The 22499-nt window shown below is 36.8% G+C and overlaps 2 protein-coding genes across 5 annotated transcripts in view; one reads left to right on the top strand and one right to left on the bottom strand.

Moving 5' to 3' along the window:
* Positions 1-476: 476 nt before the first annotated feature.
* On the bottom strand, positions 477-17903 carry TRMT5 (tRNA methyltransferase 5). Its single transcript, XM_037832587.1, has 5 exons — positions 17221-17903; positions 15399-16054; positions 13433-13557; positions 1085-1739; positions 477-718 (listed from the first exon to the last, which is right to left on the bottom strand). Exons 1-5 carry the CDS (start codon positions 17478-17480, stop codon positions 633-635), a joined length of 1782 nt encoding a protein of 593 aa, XP_037688515.1. The 5' UTR covers positions 17481-17903; the 3' UTR covers positions 477-632.
* Positions 17316-22499, top strand: part of SLC38A6 (solute carrier family 38 member 6) — a 59113-nt gene continuing 53929 nt past the window's right edge. The window contains exons 1-3 of one of the 4 annotated variants that reach the window (XM_037832588.1): positions 17316-17562; positions 18643-18773; positions 20600-20673. In XM_037832588.1, the coding sequence (XP_037688516.1) occupies positions 17458-17562; positions 18643-18773; positions 20600-20673 (310 nt within the window). In that variant the 5' untranslated portion in view covers positions 17316-17457. Of the gene's footprint in view, positions 17563-17590; positions 17799-18642; positions 18774-20599; positions 20674-22429; positions 22493-22499 lie in introns of those variants that run through there. The other 3 variants (XM_037832591.1, XM_037832589.1, XM_037832590.1) reach the window with 3 other exon arrangements.

Below are 22499 nucleotides of genomic sequence, written 5' to 3'. Positions count from 1 at the left end.
AGGCAGCCATAGGCAACATGTAAACAAACAAGTATGGTATGTTCCAATAAAATTTTACTTATGGACACTGATATTTGAATTTCATATACTTTCATGTCACAAATTGTGATTTTTTTAAAAATTCTTTTTCAATCATTTAAAAACCTAAGAACCATTCTTAGCTTGCAGGCCATACAAAAACAGATGGTGGTATAGATTTGGCCTCCAGGACATACTTTGGCTACCTCTGTTCTAAATATTCTCATTTTTTATTATGCTTATAATGAGAGTGAACTGATAGTGTAAGAGAAGTTATTTAAATTTAGCCACAATCTTCAACTAAGGATATTCAACTAAGCAAAGTGATTTTAGTGCTTTCGTAATTGGACAAATCACAGTTATTATCCTTTCTTCAAAAACTATTTTCCCCAAGATATAGACAATATTTAAACATATTTATCTAATAAAAACAAGGAATATATTCAGCAGACTTATTTCAGCTAAATTTTAATTTGGCAATTCTGAAATTTATTTAAAACAGCAAGGGCAAAAGATAAGCATTCATTACTAAAACAACTGTTGAAATTTTATGAAATCATACAAATTGCATTTCACTACATAAAAATCTGGGGAGATGGAGAAAATATTTCCAATTAAGTGTCTGAAGCAGTTTGTGTTTTTTCTTCTGAAAAGGCTTTATCTGTCCTCTGGCGTTTAAGAGGTGGACTTTCATGATTCTCTGTAATAAATTCAGAAAACCTATTTTAGGTAAGACATTTAACATGTGAAAATACTTTTAAAAAGCAAATAATATAGACATCAATTTTCAATATTTTTAAATCTAGTCAAAGTATACATGAAGTAATTCTTGTAGATTTACCATTTTAATGAAATAACCCTCTATTAGACTGACAAATATATTAAAATTTGTAAAATTGAGAAACTAATCAAAACTGAAGGTTAGAGGGGTCTTAAACTGAAATAACCAACTAGAATTAGTTAACTTCCCTATTTCTAAATTTGATAATATAAACTATGTTTGTAACCCAAGAAATCTATGTGAAAGGTAATAGAGTTTACATTTAATTTCCCAGAAATTGCTCACCTAGGTTTACGGTCTGGTTCTTGTAGAGTATAGCAGCAGGAATCTGAAAGGTGATGCACAGCATTTCCTTATTAGGGGCCACATTTCTTACTAGGTGAACTGAACTGCACGCCTCCATTGAAATGCCTAATACCGCTCCAGCTCGTTGCTGAACATCCTCAGCAGGATTAGGGTCTTTGGAAAAGCTGTAACAATGCACAATGGGAAGAAGCTCGCTGCTGCAGGGCTGCCCATCTAAAAGTGATTTGAAAGCACCAAGAAACTCTATAGCCTTTGCTGGCAAGTTCATAACAATGTGCAGAGAATGTTTTCTTTCTTTTGACAGTGGTCCCAGCTGCTGTATTAATTCCTCTCTGACTGGTCCTTGGAGGAAGTCCTTCCCATCCAAGTTGAAGACTTTTACTTTTTGGTCCACTTTGTTTAATTTACAGTTGTGCAATAGCCATTTATAGGATTCAGGATTCAGATCATTGGCAAATACAGTACAGTTTTTCTTTGCTACTGGAATTGCAAAGGGCCCAACCCCAGCAAAAACATCAAATAGGACATCCCCAGGTTTGAGAAGTTCTGTGATACGGCTGTGTTCTGTAGAGAGACGAGGATTCCAGTAGACTTTTGAAAAATCAAATTCATAACTGTAGTTGTTTTCTCGAACCTAAAAAAGGAACTGAGCTTTTAGTAAATCTAAGTCCTAAATCCCGGCCACTGATACTGTTGATACACACACATGTGCACACATACACAGACATGCATGTGCACGCACATAAATGTTTAAAGTTACTACATTTAAGAGCAAAGAACTGTGTATTTAAGGGCCCATTAATATCTTGCTTTAGATTCTTTCATGAGTAGTCTTCAAAATAAAATGGCTCTCTGTCTCATCCTAAAGGGCCATAAAATGGTTCCCAAATCACATAAGGAATTTTTCATATAGGCCAATTGACTGGCTTAATTATATTCTCTTATGATACCAGATATAGAGGAGGATCCTACAATTTGAAACAATATGCTACACATAACTTCATAACAACAGCTAAGCTGTAGACAGCACTTCCACTGAGCAAACAAGCTTCCCTCCTTATTTAAGTTTTTAGCTTGTAAGAAGGCGTCATGATGATGTGCCATGTGTCATTGAATTTTCAGATATTTTGCTAAGTTTTTAGATAGTTACTTTGCAATTTTCATGCTACAAATTAGAGCCAGTATATAGGATGTATCATTCCCATGTATTCTTTTCCAAAGTTAAGTTTTCATGGGTTATAAATATATACAGTGAAGCTAAGTCTTGAACAAAATTAAAACTTTGTACCATTTCTTTTGGGACTATCATAGACATGCTAGAAAATACTAAACAAAATTAAAATTACAGTCATGGCATATGACCTTAGCCATCATCTTAAGCCCCCTATTACCATGGATGAAGAAATGAAAGGCTAGAGCATTCTTAAGTTCTACAAATCTGATAAGAGACAAACCTTCCATCTTCTGCTTTCCTGGACCTTAATTCTAAATTTTAGTGTATATTTATTTTCTCCTAATAATGTCAGATATTCTGGCCATATTATTAAGGTCCCAGATTAGAAGTGTTCTATAAGTTTCTGCTAACTAAAAGCTTTTCCAGGTATGAACTAGAAGTTTAAAAAATGTCTTGGGATGCTTTCCTTGAAATCTCCTACACTATTCTTTTTAAGCTCCGTAAAGTGAAGCATGGATCTTCTAAAAAAAAATAATAAATTAGATTCTAGGTATCTTTCTGTTTTATTCATGCTGTTTTTAGCATCTCATTGCCTTAGCATTACTTTGACAGATTCACTTGCGGGAATCTCCTAACTCACAAAATGCACACACAGTACTTAAGTGTCGCATGAGCCCCTACAGTTAAGCTTAAATGTGATTCCGAAATGTGTTTGGAGCAAAGCAATTATACTGAGTGAATCTGTACATTTATTTTACAGTATAAATAATAAGTATAAAATAATTCTAAGAACATACTTTAGTTTACTTAGGAAATCAATCACAAGGCACTTGCAAAATTACAGAAGTTTCCCAGAGCTTTTAGATTCTGTCTCTGAGAAGAATGATGACATTTGCTACTTAAGGGTCAGAACCAAAGAACATGCATAATGTTCAACCAAGGTATGTACATGAAGATGCTAAGCAATATGCCTTAGAGTCGGCTGAGATAAACATGGTTATTACCAACAGATTCAAATTCAAATCTGACTTTTCATAACTGACTTCATATATTATACATAGGCAGTAGGCAATGGAGATTTGGTATATAGGGAAGGACCATGAATGGGATTTGAAGTCAGAAGTCTGGCTCCAAAAACACCACTCAGAGAATACTAATAACAAACACCATTATCTTGTGAGCTTTTTAGAATTTATTTAAAGCATTTAGCTCAGAACCTGGAAAAAAGTGTGCAATAAGTGTTATTTTAATATTCTGATATTACTAAAATGTTGATAAACATATTATACTCAAAATAGTCACCTAAGGGGGCAGGGCAAGATGGTGGAGTGGTGATGTGTTTTAGTTACTTCTCTGGGGCAGCTGGTAGAAAGCCAGGAGTTGCATGGACTGTACACCGCAGAGGAATCTGAGTTTGGACATACTTCATACAACACTCACGGACACGTGGAGCAGCTGAGATCTGCAAAATCTGTAAGTTCTCATGGCCAGGGGGCTGCGGCCCTCCCTGCCAGGCAAAATCCGAAGGAAGGACAGGGCCATTGGTGCTGGGAACCAGGAGGGAGAACAGCAGTTGCAGCACTGATTAACAAACTAAGACTGCTGAACAAAAACTCCAACCATAGATAAACTAAGACCAGACACCAGAGAATCTGGGAGCAGTCAGCCAGGCAGAGAAGAGATAAGGCTAGCAAAAACAGCAAAAACAAAACAAAAACAAAAATATATAAATGGAGACTTTTTGCAGTTAGGGTGAACATAATACAGAGAAGGGCCGGGCTCAAACAGAATCAGGCTCATATGCAAATCCAGGGGGGCAGGGCCCTTCTCTGAAAAGCCAGTTTCTCTGCTTTCTTGATTGTTCCTTAATCACCATCAACTCCTTGTCTTTTAGCATTTCAATAACCCATCAGAACTGCAAGGACTATAAATAGTCCTTACTAGGCCCTTCTTTTTCTTTTTCTTTTTTTTAAATATCTTTTTCACTTTTTTAAAAAATAACTATTCCAAGAAGCCCATTACAGAAAGCCTCAAAGACTTGCAATTTGGGCCCAGGCAAAAGCAATAAGTCTAGTGGCAGAGAAAATTCACTAAACACCATAACTTCATAAGAAAAGAGGGGCATGGCCCAGCTCCAGTGGCAGCCCTCCTTTGGAAAACTCAGACCCCAGGGGCTGGAATTCAGAAACCAGCTTCAGTCAGCCATGCCCCCAACAGGGTCAGGGTCACCAGGAGAACTAAAGGCACTGTACCTTCTTACACTGGTTGGAGAGCTGCAGACTGACAAGTGCCACCTACCAGACAGCAAAGGAAAAGCACTGAATCTAGAGGCCTCACAGGAGGGTCTCATTCTCAAGGAAACCCCATATGCTCCTCCTGAGACCTGGGCCTCTCTGGACTGGGAAAGCCTGACTGGGGTTGTCGAAATCTGAAGAGACCCTCACACAAAAAGGCTACATAGAGACAGGGCAAGAAACAGAAAAACAAGAGGTAAAAAACCCCAGTCAACTAAAGAGAACCTAAGTTAGAGACCTAAAGCTGAATTAAACACCAGAGGTTAGAGAACAAAGCCAATCAACAAGAAAACCCTAGGTAAAAGGGGGAAAATGAGATCCAGAATAAACTAATCAAGAAAGTCAGATGCGTAGACAGCTCAAGATAATGAGCCACTTTAGGAAATATGAAAATATGGACCAGCCAAAGGAACAAACTAATAGTTCAACTGAGATATAGGAGTTGAGACAACTAATGCTAAATCAATTCAATGAACTGAAGGAAGAACTAATTAAAGATGTTCAAACAAATCTCCTATATCAATTAAAAAATCAAGTCAACGAACTGAGGGAAAATATAGCAAAAGAGATGAAGGATATAAGGAAGACACTGGATGCCCATAAAGGAGGTGATGAAAAAGACAATGGAGGGATACAACAGTAGATTTGAGCAGGCAGAAAAAGGATCAGTGAGTTGGAAGACCAGACATTTGAATTCATACATACAAAAGAACAGATGGTGAAAAAAATGGAAAAATACGAGTGGGATCTTGGGGAGCTGAGTGACAACAAGAAGCACACAAATATATGTGTTATGGGTGTCCCAGAGGTAGAAGAGAGGGGAAAAGAGGCAGAAAGAATAACAGAAGAAATTAATCCTGAAAATTTTCCAACTCTTAATGAAAGACAGAAAATTAGATTCAAGAAGTACAGCATACCCCAAACAGAATAGACCCCAACAGACCTACTCCAAGACACTTACTGATCAGATTGTCCAATGTCAAAGACAAAGAGAGAATTCTGAAAGCAGCAAGAGAAAAGCAACCCATCACATACAAGGGAAGCTCAATAAGACTATGTACAGATTTCTCCACAGAAACCATGGCAGTGAGAAGACAGTGGTATGATATATTTAAGATACTGAAAGAAGAACTGCCAACCAAGAATTCTATATCCGGCAAAACTGTCCTTCAAAAATGAGGGAGAGATTAAAACATTTTCAGACAAACAGACACTGAGAGAGTTTGTGAATAAGAGACGGGCACTACAAGAAATACTAAAGGGAGTGCTACAGGCTGATAGGAAAAGATAAGAGAAAAAGGTTTGGAGAAGACTGTAGAAATGAAGATTATCAAGAATGGTAAAAAGAGAGAGGAAAAAATAAGATGTGACATATAAAATCCAAAAGACAAAACGGTAGAAGAAAGTACTGCCCTTACAATAATAATACTAAATATTAGTGAATTAAACTCCCCAGTAAAAAGACACAGACTGGCAGAATGGATTAAAAAAAAACAGGACCTATCTACATGCTGTCTACAAAAGACTCACTTTAGACACAAAGTCAAAAATAGGCTGAAAATGAAAGGCTGGAAAAAGATATTTCATGCAAACAGCAACAGAAAAAAGCAGGAGAAGATATATTAGTATCAGACAAAGTAGACTTCAAAAGTAAAACAAAAGAGACAAAGGACACTATATATTAATAAAAGGGTCAATTCATCAAGAAAACATAACAATTATAAATATTTATGCACTAAGCCAGAGTGCCCCAAAATTCATGAGGCAAACACTGAGAACACTGAAAGGAAAAGTACATAACTCCACAATAATAGTTAAAGACTTCAATAGACCGCTCTCATCAATGGATAGAACATCTAGACAGAGGATCAACAAGGAAATGGAGACGTTGAATTATATGATAAATGAACTAGACTTGACAGACATTTATAGAATACTACACCCCACAACAGCAGGATACACCTTTTTCTCAAGTGCTCATGGAACATTCTCTAGGATAGACCACATGCTGGGTCACAAAGCAAGTCTCAACAAATTTAAAATTATTGATATTATAAAAAACACTATCTCAGATCATAATGGAATGAAGTTGGAAATAAATAACAGGCAGAAGATTGTAAAATTCACAAATATATGGAAACTAAACAACACACTCTTAGAAAACCAGTGGGTAAAGGAAGAAATTACAAGAGAAATTAGTAAATACCTCAAGGCAAATGACAAAGAAAACACAACATATCAAAACTTATGGGATGCAGCAAAGGCAGTGCTGAGAGGGAAATTTATTGCCCTAAATGCCTATATTAAAAGAGAAGAGAGCAAAAATTGAGGAATTAAGATCCACCTTGAGGAACTAGAGAAAGAACAGCAAACTAATCCCAAAGCAAACAGAAGGAAAGAAATAACAAAGATTAGAGCAGAAATAAATGAAACTGAGAATCAACAAAACCAGAAACTGGTTCTTTGAGAAAAACAACAAAATTGATGGACCCCAAGCTAGGCTAACAAAAAAAAAAAAAGCAGATGCAAATAAATGCAATGAGAAACGAGAAAGGAAACATAACTACTGACCCTGCAGAAATAAAGGAGATAATGAGAAGATACTATGAGCAACTATACGCTAATAAACTAGACAACCTACATGAAATGGACAACTTCCTAGAAAAGCATAAACAACCGACATTGACACGAGAAGAAACAGACGACCTCAACAAACCAATCACAAGTAAAGAGATTGAGTCAGCCATCAAAAAGTTTCCAAAAAAGAAAAGCCTAGGACCAGATGGCTTCACATATGAATTCTATCAATCATTCAAGAAAGAATTAATACCAATCGTGCTCAAACTCTTCAAAAAAATTGAAGAGGACAGAAAGCTACCCAATTCATTCTATGAAGCCAACATCACCCTAATACCAAAACCAGACAAAGAGACTATAAAAAAGAAAATTATAGACCAATCTCTTTAATGAATATAAATGCAACAATCCTCAACAAAATACTCGCAAATCGAATCCAGCAGCACATTAAAAGAATTATACACCACAACCAGGTGGGGTTTCTTCCAGGTATGCAAGACTGGTTCAACACAAGAAAATCAATTAATGTAATACACCACATCAATAAATCAAAGTAGAAGAAACACCTGATCATCTTGATCAATGCAGAAAAGGCATTTGACAAAATTCAACATCCTTTCTTGCTGAAAACACTTCCCAGGATAGGAATAGAAGGGAATTTTCTCAATATGATAAAGGCAATATATGAAAAACCCACAGCTGACATCATACTCAATGGGGAGGGACTGTAAGCTTTCCCTCTAAGATCAGGAACAAGACAGGGATGCCCACTGTCACCATTGTTATTCAACACTGTGGTGGAAGTTCTAGCTAGAGCAATTAGGCAAGAAAAAGAAATGAAATGAATCCAAATTGGAAACGAAGAAGTACAACTTTCACTCTTTGCAGATTACATGATTCTATATGTAGAAAATGCAGAAAAATCTATAGCAAAGCTATTACAACTAATCAATGCATACAGCAAAGTGGCAGGCTACAAGATCAACAAGCAAAAATCTGTAGTGTTTTATACACAAGTAATGTGCGACAAGAGGAAGAAATAAAAAAAAAATTCCATTTACAATAGCAAACAAAAAATCAAGTATTTAGGAATAAACTTAACGAAGGTCACAAAAGACCTATACAAAGAAAACTACAAGAAACTGCTAAAAGAAATCGAACAGGACCTAAAAAAATGGAAGAACATACCATGTTCATGGATTGGAAGACTAAACATAATTAAGATGTCAACTCTGCCTAAACTGATTTATAGATTCAATGCAATATCAATTAAAATCCCAACAACTTACTCTGCAGAAACAGAAAAAAAACAATAACCAAATTTATTTTGAAGGGCAAGGTGCCCCGAATAGCCAAAAATATCTTGAGAAAGAGGAATGAAGTGGGAGGTCTCACACTACCTGACTTTGAAGCATATTACAAAGCTACAGTGCTCAAAACAGCATGGTACTGGCATAAGGACAGAGATACCGACCAATGGAATCGAACTGAGTGTTCCGAAATAGACTCTCGCATCTACAGACAACTGATCTTCGATAAGACAGTCAAGCCAAAGCAACTGGGACAGAGCAGCCTCTTCAATAAATGGTGTTTGGAGAACTGGATATCCATTTCCAAAAGAATGAAGGAAGACTCCTATCTCATACCTTATACAAAAATTAACTTGAAATGGATCAAAGACCTAAACATAAGCACTAAGACCATAAGACTCTTAGAAGAAAATACAGGGCAATATCTTAAAGATCTTGTGATAGGAGGTGGTTTTCTAGACCTTACACCCGAAGTGCAAGCAACCAAAGAACAAATAGACAAATGGGATCTCCTCAAAATCAAACACTTTTTTACATCAAAGGACTCTGCTAGAAAGCAAAAAGGCAGCCTACACAATGGGAGACAATATTTGGAAACCACATATCAGATAAGGGTTTAATATCCTGAATATATAAAGTGACCCTACAACTCAACAACAGAAAGATAAGCAACCCAAATAAAAAATGGCAAAAGACATGGACAGACACTTATATGAAGAGGAAATACAAATGGCTCAAAAACATATGAAAAAATGCTCAACTTCACTGGCTATTAGGAAAATGCAAATCAAAACCACAATGAGATATCATCTCATACCCACCAGAATGGCCATTATCCAAAAAACAGAAAATTACAAGTGCTGGAGAGGATGTGGAGAAAGAGGCACACTTATTCATTGTTAGTGGGAACACAGAATGGTGCAAGCACTCTGGAAAACAGTGTGGAGTTTCCTCAGGAGGCTAAGTATAGATTTGCCATATGACCCAGCTATTCCATTGTTAGGTATATACTCAAAGGAACGGAAAGTTAAGACACAAACGGACATTTGTAAACCGATGTTTACTGCAGCATTATTCACGATTGCCAAGAAATGGAAGCAGCCCAAATGTCCATCAACAGATGAGTGGATAAACAAACAGTGGTATATACACATGATGGAATATTATGTAGCTATAAGACAGAACAAAGACATGGAACATACAATAACATGGATGAAACTTGAGGACATTATGTTGAGTGAAATTAGCCAGAAACAAAAAGACAAATACTGTATGGTCTCACTAATATGAACTAACATTAATGAGCAAACTTTGAGAGCTAAAAGCTGATAACACAGGCTACCAGAAGATAGAAAGAGGGTAAAGATCGGGTATTTGATGCTGAAGGACTACAGAATGTTCAGCAGGATTGATTGTATACATCCAGAAATAGCATAATACTGTGTGATGGTAGCACAATATTGTAAGTACACTGAACAAAGATATCTGTGAGTAAGGCTGATAGAGGTGGGATAGGGGAATGTATGACACCAGAGGTAAAGATAGATGATAAAGACTGGGACTATATAACTTGGCAAAAACTGAAGTGGCCAATGACTGTTACTAAATGTACAGACATAAAAATGTTTTCACATGTGGGAGAACAAATGAATGTCAACGATGCAGTGTTGAAAGAGGGATGGTATTTGGGAAAAACCAATCAGAGCAAACTGGAGTCTATGGTCAACAGTAACATTGTAATATGCTTCCATTAAATGTAGCAAAGGCAATATACCAAAGTTAAATGTGTATGAGATGGGGATATAAGGGAGAGATATGGGATTCTTGGTAGTGGTATTGTTTTCTGTCCTTACTATTATATTGTATTGTATTGTATGACATTTTATTTTCTTTTTATTATCTTTTTTATTATTTGCCAAAAAAAAAACACTTTTTCATAAGAATCAATATGTTCAAGTGCTGACTATGGTGATAAATGTACAACTATATGTTGATACAGTGAACAACTGACTCTACACTGTGGATAATTGTATGGTATGTGAACATATCTCAATAAAATTGTAGGAAAAAATATAAATAGGGGTAACAGTGCTGGAGAAAACATGGAGAGAGGGATGTACCTATTTACTGTTGATGAGGAGGCAGAATGGTGTAGCCTTTCTGGAGGTCAGTGTGGTGTTTCCACAAGAAGCTAAGTATGTGGGGGCCATAAGGTCCTGCAACCTCATTATGGGATAAGTACTTGGAAGACCTGAGAGCAGAAACATGAATGGACATTTGCACACTGGTGTTTATGGAGGCAGTATTCATGATTTGCAATGGGTGGAGGTGGCTTAAGGGTACCAACTGAGGTGAACTGTGGTGTATGCATACAATGGAATATTGAGCAACTACGAGGAGGAGTGAAGTTGTTAGACGCACAATGAGGTGAATGGATCCCGTAGACAGCATTTTGAGTGAAGTATGCCAGTAACAAAGGCAAACACTATAATGCCTCACCAATATGGACTAACTACAATGTTTAAACTCAGAATTGAATCTTAGAGCACAGCCTAACATGGAAATGATTATTGTAATGGTCCTATATTGTAAGCTCTTTACAACGGTCAAATCTATTCCTAAATTGAAATGGCTATCTCCCAAACTCTGAGATGCTGATCCCTTTGGGTAGAACCTGATTGGTCTTTAGAACATTGGGTATCTGTGTGACACCTGAAATTCAGAGCTAGAGCTCGGCAGATAAAATGTCAGTATTAATGCATATACAACTGTTAAAAAAAAAAAAAAGAAAAAAAAAAAAAGCTGAAAAAGAGCCCAGACTTCAATTAGAGATATGAATGAAGCAGATCTGGTTAAGACTAGGGCAATCGCACCAAAGGGTAAAGGTTGAAACTGACTGTGTGTTAGAACTTCAACTTTCATGTGAGACCAAGGGAAGAGATGTCTATTTGGTGTAGGATCTATATTTTCTAAACAATATAACTTCTACAGTCAGTTTGTTCAAACACCACAATTACATGGAACTTTGATTAGGAAGTGAGCTATGGCAGGCCTGTATAGATTAGAATGAAATAGCAACACATCCTAAAGTAATTTGGGTGGAGAATAAAGATATATATTCGGGGCCCCCCCTGAAGAGCTGGGGGAGAACGCAGAGGTGTTGGACTTCCTCACCTGGATTGTTGATAATGTTCTCACAAACATTGGGGACTGACGGCTTGATGTGCTGAGACCTCTGTCTTGGGGCTGGCCCCTATGAAGCTTGTTACTGCAAGGAGAGGCTAAACCTGCTTATAATTGTGCCTAAGAGTCTCCCCCTGAGTGCCTCTTTGTTGCTCAGATGTGGCCCTCTCTCAGTAAGCCACCTTGGCAGGAGATCTCACTGCCCTCCCTGCTATGTGGGACCTGATTCCCACGGGTGTAAATCTCCTTGGCAATGCTGGATATGGCTCCCAGGGATGAATCCGGACCTGGCATCATGGGATTGAGAACATCTTCTTGACCAAAAGGGGGATGGGAAATGAAACGAAATAAAGCTTCAGTGGCTGAGAGATTTCATACAGAGTCGAGAGGTCATTCTGGTGGACAGTCTTACATACTATACAGATAACACTTTTTAGGTTTTAATGTATTGGAATAGCTAGAAGTAAATACCTGAAACTATCAAACTCCAACCCAGTAGCCTTGACTCTTGAAGACGACTGTATAACAATGTAGCTTACAAGGGGTGACACTGTGATTGTGAAAACCTTGTGGATCACACTCCCTTTATCCAGTGTATGGATGGATGAGTAGAAAAATGGGTAGAAAACCTAAATGAAAAATAGGGTAGGATGGGGGGGAGGTGATTTGGGTGTTCTTTTTTTACTTTTATTTTTTATTCTTACTCTGATTTTCTGGTGTAAGGAAAATGTTCAAAAGTAGATTGGGATGATGAATGCATAACTATATGATGGTACTGTGAACAGTTGATTGTACACCATAGATGACTGTATGGTATGTGAATATATCTCAATAAAACTGAATTTAATTAAAAAAAAGTCACCTAAGCCAATGTGACTCAGAATCTTAAAAAGTAATTATTTTGTTTAAACCTTCTCCTGAGTTATGAAATCCTGTTTAAAAGATATGTCTAATATTTTAATAGTGGTCTTTAAATTAATAGAACAGTTAACCTATTTCCTAATCTGGGTAGATAATTTCACATATCAACATACAATTGTCTAAAGAGTCTTACTTTAATAAAAGCTTATTATATCCAGTGCCCCACATGATTTTGGGGGTAGAGGATGAGAATGTGGTTTGTACCTCCATATTTTAAATCATTTTTTTCTTTGAAATGGATTTGTTTCTCTTATTAAAGTAACATATGCTCAGTAGAAAAGTATAAAGATGATGACAAAGGTCACCAGTAAAGTCACCAAATAGAAATACACCTATCATTGACAGTCTGATATATGTGCATATTCACATAGTTAATAAAATGAATTATGTTATACACACTGTTTTATAACTTGCTTTTTAATCACTTAACTTGTCAATTTATTTAACAAATATGGAGATAAATAGTCTTTAATGATGGGGTATTCCACTGATTATACCAGAATTTAACCAATTCTCTACCAATGAACATTTAGGTTGTTATTTATTTGTTTATTTGTTACAAAAACTATGATGAAGAACCTAGTATATACCTCATTTCAATTTTGTCCAATTATATACTTAGGATACATTTCTATAAATGGAACTGCTAGATCAAAGGATGTGTCTATTCAAAATTGCAACATATTATCATATACTCCTCCCAAAAGTTGATATTGAATTTGCACTACCATCAGTAGTATATATATGTGCCCACATTCTCATATACTCATCAACACTGGGTGTGATAAATACTTTTAATCTTGGTCACTTATTGTGATTCTAAACATTAATCTTGATATACTGTACCAGGAAATAAAATACTCCATACCTTGGTCGTCATGTTTTCCTCTCCAGATAGTAGTTCCATTTGGAAATTTCGGTAAGTATTGTCAATATTATTGATTTTATTGACTACTGAGGTGATTCCTGGATTTTTGTCGATCATAACCTCACCTAAAAGAAAAGATGAAAGTTCATAATAAATACTGCCTATTTACTACAGGCAAAATAAAAGCTAAAACTGTCACATGAGACTGAAATGGATTATATTTTCTTTTGATTTTTAGACAAAAACTGCACATAGCCTGTATAAAGTGGCATTCAATTCTAAAAATTCAAGAATTACTAAAGTTAATGTCTGACAGTCTCCAATATGCATGTACAAAAATGTATTGGTACATTTTGAAAGAAAAATATTTGAAGAGTTTGAGACTACTTAATATTTTTCCTTGACTTAACTAAAAGTGGGAATTGGGAAAGAATGGAAAGGAAAGATGTAAGGACAGTGGGTAACAGACTTTCAGGAAAAACATCTTCCTGTCCCCACTGGCCTCAAATCAAATGTTTGTTTTATTGTGTGCGTAAAAGAAATGTCTGTACTTTGGAAATATGTGTCAGCAAACAGTATTTCCAAATAAAACAAACATAAATTCTTTAGAGTCTTACCTAAATAAAATGCTCACTTACTTAAATTGTTCTTTTTGCCAAATATTTGCCATAGCAGAAAAGCTACAAAGATAATCAAATGATAACACTGGTGTCCTTTAATCAAAGTACATTTTTTGTCAGCAGTTAAAATTTTTAAGAATCTACAGGCTATCTCATTGTATAAGGAAATATGACTTATAAGTTACTAAATATACTCAATAATACAATTATGCTGAAATACAACCAGAATTTGTCCAACTCTAAATATATCAATAAACTCTAATCAATCATTGCTCTTATCTTGTTCTGCTTCAGTTATAATAACTCAATTTTTAAGATCAGAAGTTAGTTTTAAATGGTTAATGAAATTTTTTTTTAAAACTATCCTGACGGTCTAAAGTAAAAGCTTTATAATTATCACACTATAATGTCTTACTTTTAACCTTTAAATGACCCCATATGAAGAAGAAATTTTAAAATAGGAATGCCAAAATGAATTTTTGAGTTAGGGCAGGCAATGACTCACAGGAAAGCCTAGACTGACATTTGCACCCATTCAATTGTGAGAATTTGCTTAAGTATTTATTATGTTACCACTATGCACTAGTCCCTTCCATCATAAAAACAAAGGAAATGCATAATAGCACAGTTCTGAAATCCTACCCATGCAAAATACTGAGCACTGCATTTTAAAGCTGAAAATAATTCCCAGAAGTTCACAGAATTACTCTCTCTATATAAAAAAATTAACTGGAGAATGCACAGACATCAAAAATTTATATAAGGACAAGTGCTGTTTCTGATTAATTTTCTACTTCTTTCTTATGCCAAAGAATAAGGGAACCAGGCTCAAACCTAGGCCTACAGAGATACACAAAAACATGTTTTTAAGAGGACAGGAGCACTAAGTAAGAATCAATATATGGTCCCTGACATAGAAGAGGCCCAATAAATATTAGTTGAATCACTGAAAGTATGAGTAAATAGTGTCTAGCACTTGTGACTATAAAACATCCAAACTTGTGAAGCCTAGTATTCAACATAGACTTGAAGGGCTAATACATCTCATGCACCAAAATGAACTCTGTTCAATGTAACTGCCAAACCAAGTGATTAAAGTTTAATTTCTGCTTACATATTGGTGTGCACAAAAGTCTGGGCCAATATTTATTTAGAATTTGCCATGACTCTGGAGAGGGTATTCCAAAATGACCCTCAAAAGGGAATATGTAGCTCAAGAGCCAGCCTAAAATTAAGATGATAAAATATCCTGCTTCTGTAATTTGGCATTTGTAAAAATAATTTTCAAAACTAAAATTAGAACTTGCCAATTGCTTTCTAGTACTTGAGCATTAAGACATGCTTACCAATTAAATGCTTGAAAGGCAGTTGATGATCTCGAAGGTTCAGGTGGGCAATATGTCCAACTCTGCTAAACCCTGAAGTCACATCTTGACTTTCAGGAAGCACAGCTCTCAAGATTTCTTCTAACTTATAGTTTTCATAGGTTAGTTCCAAATTATATTTAGATATCTGTGGATTTACATTAAGTTGCTTTAAAATAACAAGTTCTGCTTTCTCAAAGGAGTCTTCAGAAGACCTTTTATAGGGATCCAGCATAATTAGTCTATTTTCTTCATTTTCTGGATCTTCAATTACACGTTTTATGCCTGGGTGCTGCAGTGTTGCCCTTTTAAGGGGTCGCATCAATTTATTGACAATTTCTTTCCTCACTTTAAGCACTGGAATGGTGACTGTCTTTTTAAAAGCTGTTCTATCAAGTTTTGTCATTCCTCGAACATCAGAGGGTGGTGAAAACAATTCAGAATCTCTCTGATTTGTTTCTATTTCTGGCATAGTTGAGAATCTTTTTCTTTGAACCGGTAAAAAAATACAAGGTGCTCTGCTAAGTTTCTGTGTCAGCAATGTCCAAGCTAGTGGACACAGTGATTCCGATTTAGTTATGCTACAGCTTTCCACTTTCACAAGTCTTCTTGAGAATCCAAATGGCTTCCATAAGATCCTAAAAAAAAAAAAAAAAAGGGTTCATTTTAAAAATACCTCAAGGCTACAAATTAACTTACATGTTTGCAATTGCTTTTGAGAATAAAAATTCAAACTCTACAGTTTCAAATAACCCACTAAATGCTGATAAATAAACCTTCAAGGGGTGTGTGGGAAGTATACTATCTCTTCCAGAATAAGATGACTTTTATTAGTGATAGATGATACCTTTGTGCCTGCAAGCCACCTGCTGTCAGGACAGATTGCTTAGTGATCCATCAGCTACCTTTAGTCAATGAATCTTTTCACCAACAATTTCCTATGGAATAAATTTGGTATTGGAAGGCCAAGATTTGAATTAAAGGATCTATACATGAATTGGTAATTTATGACTTTACCAATGGCAATATTTCCTAGGATACTCTTATGGGTGCTGATTATATCAGAATCTGTGCTAAATGCTTTACATACACTATCAATCTTGGGAGGTGTGTATTATCACATCCTCATTTTGTAAATAAGTAAACTAAAGCTGAGAAGTAGGCTAATTCAGCCAAAATCTACTTGCTGTAAAGTGACTGAGCAAGTATTAAAACCCAGGTCTGACTGAACTTCAGTGCCCATGTTCTTAATATACTGCTATGCTGTTTGTTTCCAATGCTTTCCTGACACATGTCCTGCCTATAACTAGAGACTTGACTATATTTTGAGGACTAGGACTTTGTTACGTGTTACATGCACATCCCATTAATGGTATGTTATTCATATTGCATTCTAAAATACCAAATGAGTAATTGTAAGGGGAAGGGGCCCTGACAAGCAACAAAGCCAAACTTTACAGTAAGGGTTCAAACTGGCCTCGAGCGGTTATCAGTCGTGTGAATTTGGGTAAATTATTTAATCTGATCCTCGGTTTCCCCACCTTTAAAATATAGCTAATACCTTTACCAAAGAGCTTTTTAAAAAGTTAAACAGATTACTTATTCAATACTCGGACAAAGATAGCCTGAACACTGGGGCAGGGCGTTTCCACTTCAAGGCGGTGAGAAGCGGAGAGCCGGCCGGGGCGGACTGGTACCGCCACCCGCCAATCAGTCCCTTCGAACCGCGGCCGCCACCTCACTAACGCCACCATCCCAATGCCCGGCGTCGCCCCGCAGCAAGCTCGGTGATCAAACCCCTCACCTCATGCCCTGGCACCGGTCAGAGATGGGTCGCTGGTGTTTGGGCCAGCCCTTAATTACGTCATCACTATTCGCCGCCACGGGGCGGGCGTCATCAAACGCGTCGACTCCCTTCCTTCTCCTAGTGTACGGAAACTCGGAAGGTCGCGAACGAAAAGCCCCGCCCCTGGCGAGGCAAAAGACGTAAGGTCCGAGGTAGTGTCCAGCAGATGGGCTTGGCAATCGGCAGACAAGCAGTATGGAGGTACCCTGGGGAAGCATCGATGCTGAGCGGGGCTGGTACGTCTCTGCCCAGCAGCCCGAAGAGGCGGAGGCGGAAGAGTTGAGCCCGTTGCTAAGCAACGTAAGTGGACTCCGCTTGCTCCCCGGTGCTGACGGCCTCCAGGCTTCCCTGAAGTGCCTACTCAAATAAGACCGTGAAAAGAATGAGGAAGGCACCGGCAAGGGGAGAAGCTGGAGCCTGAGCAGTGAGATGGGGCCCAAAGGCAGTACCCGGGATTCAGATGAGATCCAGCGGAGTTCATGAATGTGATAGCTGCGTAACTGGAGAGAAAAGCTGAAGTAAAGATGCAGGTTCAGGTGGAAGAGGTGGAGGCTGGGGACCGGATGAGCAGCCCTAGGGTTATTTGACTCATTGCTGTTTGTTAGTCTCTTTGTCACTTTCCTGTTTCCACCACCAGTCTTGTCAGATCTTTGCAAGAGTCACAAGATTTTTTCCCTGTCTTAGTCGTTGGGAGGCTATAAACATCTTAGTGAAGAGAACCTTAGCAGTGGAGTGGAGATGGCCTTTTAATAAATGCATGCCACTTCCCTTACTCTAAGCTTGTGTAATGGACACTCAAGTCTCTGGCCAGTGACAGTTTCTAGGACTTGTTCCCAAGTACTATTTTTGGGGGAGGGTGTTTTCAGAGATATCCATGCCAGGGCAATGTGAATTGCATACGTTTCTTTTTATGTATGTTGTCACTGCAAGGTATTTCTGACGATCCTTACAGTTGGGCAGAATTAATTCTTACATTACATAAATAGACATTAGTTTTGCAGTCCTGGTAATTGGGGAACAACAGGTGTCTTCAGCAGCCCCAGGCTGACTCAGGGATTCTCCAGTAATCACAGGAGCAGAGGCCATAGCCCTCCATTATGCCCCCACCCCATTCCTGTCTTATCTTCTTCTCCTGCAGTCACAAGGTTAGTCTTGCTCTTCCTGAGGCCTACCTGTGCCTCTGTATTCCTGGAGATAATTTTCCTAGGGCACTCTAGACTCCTGGAGCTGCACTAGTGGAGGTAGGAAGGAAAGGAAAGGAAAGGAAATCAGTGCTAGTGGCATGCAGGAGACTTTCTGCGTAAACTTTTAGTGATTTCGTGACCAAATTTGAACTTCACCATTCAAACATTTGCACTATTTAAATTTGTGTGTTTATAGGAGCTTCACAGACAGGGATCCCCAGGTGTTTCTTTTGGTTTCTCAGTGTTTAATTTGATGAACGCCATCATGGGAAGTGGCATCCTTGGCTTAGCTTATGTTATGGCTAATACAGGTATCCTTGGATTTAGGTAAGTTTTTTCTTATTTTACCATCACTTTTTTTCATTTCCATACTACACTGAGAAGCAAAGAGATAAGCTCCAGAAATTGGTATTATGCAATTTTTAGTTAAATTATTTCTGGGTTTTTCCATTTTTCTTGTTGGTCTTATATTGTTGTTAGTCTATAGCTTAAAAGAATACCATATACTTTGTATCTTTTTATCAAAAAGTGTGGTTAAATTTTAAAAGTGGAAACTCCATAGTCATTTATAACTAAGAAACTTATTTGTGTCAAATTGGTTCAAGGGAATAAAAGTTTATCAGCTATGCAGATTACTTATAAATAGAATTTTGTGAGTGTAAAATAAAGCACACAATCTTTCCATTCATCTCCATCTCTTCCTCTCCTCCTTTTGTTAAATAATTTTTGCTTCCCTTTCTGAGGCCCATCATGTGTTCTATGTCTATCCCTTCTCATCTTTCAGGATGCAGCTCATATGCCAGTTTGTCCAAAATAGAAGACATCCTTAGTCTTTTTGTTCTTCTGTAGTACTTTGTATATTCATTCCATTATTATAAGGTGTTGTAGTGATTTGTTTGCAAGTTAGTTGCCCCAGTAAACTGCATCCTTTAGGACATGACCTTATCCTTAGCATCTAGCACCATGCTAATAGAATGAATGAACAATAGCAAGTTTGTTTTGTTTGTTTTGTCAGTAGAAGAAAACCTATTTTACTAGGAAATTTAAAATACATTTAGAATACATGCAGAATCTCACTTAGGTTTATTTCATGATTTTATTCCAGATTTCTTGATAAGCAAACCAACTTTTGTTAAGTAACTCAACTTGCTTCTATTATGGGATATAGTCACACTCTTCCATAATTTTAAAACTTTGAAACTATACATGACATTTTAGGCAAGACATAACCAGAGTACTTTTTGATCCCCCTTGAAAATCATATTTTATACACCAGGGTCTTAATGCAGATCTAGATGACTGAATGTGTGTTCACAGAATCATATCAGCTTCCTTTTGGTGATGCCAGATTGTTACTTTGTGAGGGCTCTGATGTCAGTCTAATGGCACTGGACTTTCACCCCTCAATTTTTCTATTTGTTAACAAGTATTAAGTGTTAAATAGACCACAAAGATAAAATTTCTTCAAGTATGGGGGGGGGGGCAAGCCATTGGGGACAACTCTCTTTAGAAGCATGTCCTTAAAAGGACATGCTTATTTCCCTGAGAATAAGTGGGGGATTATGCATGTTGTTTCTTTTCACATGCATAAGGATGCCAATTGTTACACTGTTTATACATATTTCAAATCCTGGCATTAGAATTATGTTAGTTGCAATAGTTTGGTTTGGTGATTGTGTGTGTATTTTATAGATGCTAGGAGATGCTGGCTTAATTCATTACTATAGGTGAAGATATGATAGGGAAATCCACGCCACTGGAAGGGGAAATGGAGGAAAGGAAAAGGAGAAGACAGTGAGATTTCATAACTTAAACCTCTGTTTAGTCTTAGGATAGGAAAAAAATAGTCATAAAAGGGAAATATTGCAAGACCATTGATGGCTGAACCAGCAGTCAGCAGACAAGTGCTAAATGAGGAAATTGGTTTTGACTTAAATAAAGTTTATTTTAAAAACAGTATATTTTCATTTAAATAAAATTTGGTAAATAAGTAAAAGTAGGAAAAAGAAAAAAAAAGAAAGAAATACCACAGTCTAACATATTCAAAGACAGTCTCTGTGAGCATTTGAATGTGAGATTTGTTTTTGAGATTAGATATCATAAAAACAAGATACTTCTTGGGGTGTCTGACCATGTTTTCTTTTATGTTTTAGTTTCTTGCTGCTGACAGTTGCTCTCCTGGCTTCTTACTCAGTCCATCTCTTGCTTAGTATGTGTATTCAAACAGGTGAGTAAAAGTATGCTGTTTCATGTGATCAGGCAGTTCCTTGAGATTGTATCTGCATACAGGTTTGGACGTCTGAAATCAGATTTCCCGTGGGCATACATATTATTAGGAAGGGTTGTTGAAATGGAGAATTTCAAAAGGCCATGATATATCAATACAGTCCTACATGGGAATTTCCTTGGACAGGAGAAGAGGAGGAAACTAGCATTCTTACCTGCCTTTCTCCACAACTCACAACATAATGATCTTGGTTAGAGTAGTTTAAGGAGAAACCTGAAGGTGTTCAAAGTATCCAAACCTTACACTCACGGAGAAGCAGTAGGCAGACATTCATTCAAGTCATATTTCCTGGGGTGGTCATTTCCTCAAGGAAAGCCTTCCCAGATCTACTTCTGCCTTCCCTGCTCCCTACCTGCCAGACAGTGGTAAGAGCAGCAGAATTGGGATTATTGGGGGCAAGGTTACAAAGCTTTGAATTCATTTGGTAAGTTTTGTCTTTTTACTTGTAAGTTCAGAATAAGACAGTTTTTCATAAGTGGAAGAAGTATATGCAGTTTAATATACTATATGTATGTATATATGTTTCTTCCACTTGGAACTTAATTATGCAATTTGGTTATGTCTTGAATAAGTTCTTTTAGTTGCAGTAAATAAAAGTATGTGAATTACAGCGTTGCTTTTATAAGATTTTCCTTTTGGCATTAACAGATATTCTAGGTCCATCAATCCTGCTGTTTTTAACTGTCTTTTATCTTTGGGTTAGGTCAGTTATGACACTGAAGTCATAGGTTTAATTCTTGTTTGGGTGAGTTCAGTTTGCTTTATCTGACTTTGTGGTTTTCAGATTTTAAGAAGCAGAATAGATATATCATATAGGTAAAAGTGGGGTGCTTCTGGCTGAAACAGGAGGGAGATGCCCAGAGGTACTTTTTGAGAAGCCCAGAGGTACTCTTTAAAAGGTAGTTCTAAAACCACTGCTCTAGTCTGTTTTCCTAAAACCTGGCTATGTATTAAAAACACCTGTGGATCTTATAACACAGAATTCTAAGTCTCAGGGATTCGAATTCCAAAACCCTGAGGTGGAGTTCAGGAATATGTTTTTAACAAACCTTCCTGGTTATTCACATGCAAAACCAAATTAGGAGCCATAGACCATGGCTGTAGCCTATACCAATACCTTTGGCCCTCTAGCCTACAAATGTATGTTCTCAAGGGGCTCAGATAAAAGTGTAGACAGATGAGAAAAATAAGAAACAATGCAAATATTGATCTCAAAGTGACAAGTGTTTATAACAGCATCCTGAATTCAGGAATAATAGCATTAAATGAGTATATTTGTAAAGTCTGCTGAAACCTGACTGGAATTTTAAAGATGTGTTCTGAAATGTATTACTTTGTGTGAAATAATTATTTTTACCTAATTGTGCTACTTTACCATCTTATTGGTTCTTTTATTATGGATTCTAATAACAGATTAATACTTTAGTCAATTATGTGACAATTATGTCTTCATTAAAATGTTTTGTTTTACGAATTTCAATTATTTGGGAGTAACATTTAATTTATGGAGATTTTCAAGTAATGTTAATTTTTCTCCTCTCTTTCATTTCATCTATATTTAGCTTTAATTCTGGTACTGTTAGTTTCTCTGCTACACTGGAACGTTATGAGGTGAAACAACTGTTTCTCTTTCTTTTTCTTTGATTATCATAGCTTGCTTGGATCCATGAACTAACTTCTTCATGTTTCTTCATAGACACTGGTGTACCTGTCTTCTGTTGATTGAATTCCTTCAGTCATTATAAAATTCTCTGTGGAGGTAGGCT

The sequence above is a fragment of the Choloepus didactylus genome, chromosome 4 (assembly GCF_015220235.1).
Source record: "Choloepus didactylus isolate mChoDid1 chromosome 4, mChoDid1.pri, whole genome shotgun sequence".
Taxonomy (NCBI): domain Eukaryota; kingdom Metazoa; phylum Chordata; class Mammalia; order Pilosa; family Megalonychidae; genus Choloepus; species Choloepus didactylus.
Note: the sequence above shows the minus strand (reverse complement) of the source record. Positions and strands in the feature narration are given on the sequence as shown.

Coding starts and splice junctions, on each gene's coding strand:
- TRMT5 (XM_037832587.1), bottom strand. CDS start 17,480: ATGCTTCCCCAGGGTACCTCCATACTGCTTGTCTGCCGATTGCCAAGC. Junction 13,558..15,398: donor GCCTTTCAAGCATTTAATTG/GTAAGCATGTCT, acceptor CTTTTCTTTTAG/GTGAGGTTATGATCGACAAA. Junction 1,740..13,432: donor AGGAAAACATGACGACCAAG/GTATGGAGTATT, acceptor TTCCTTTTTTAG/GTTCGAGAAAACAACTACAG.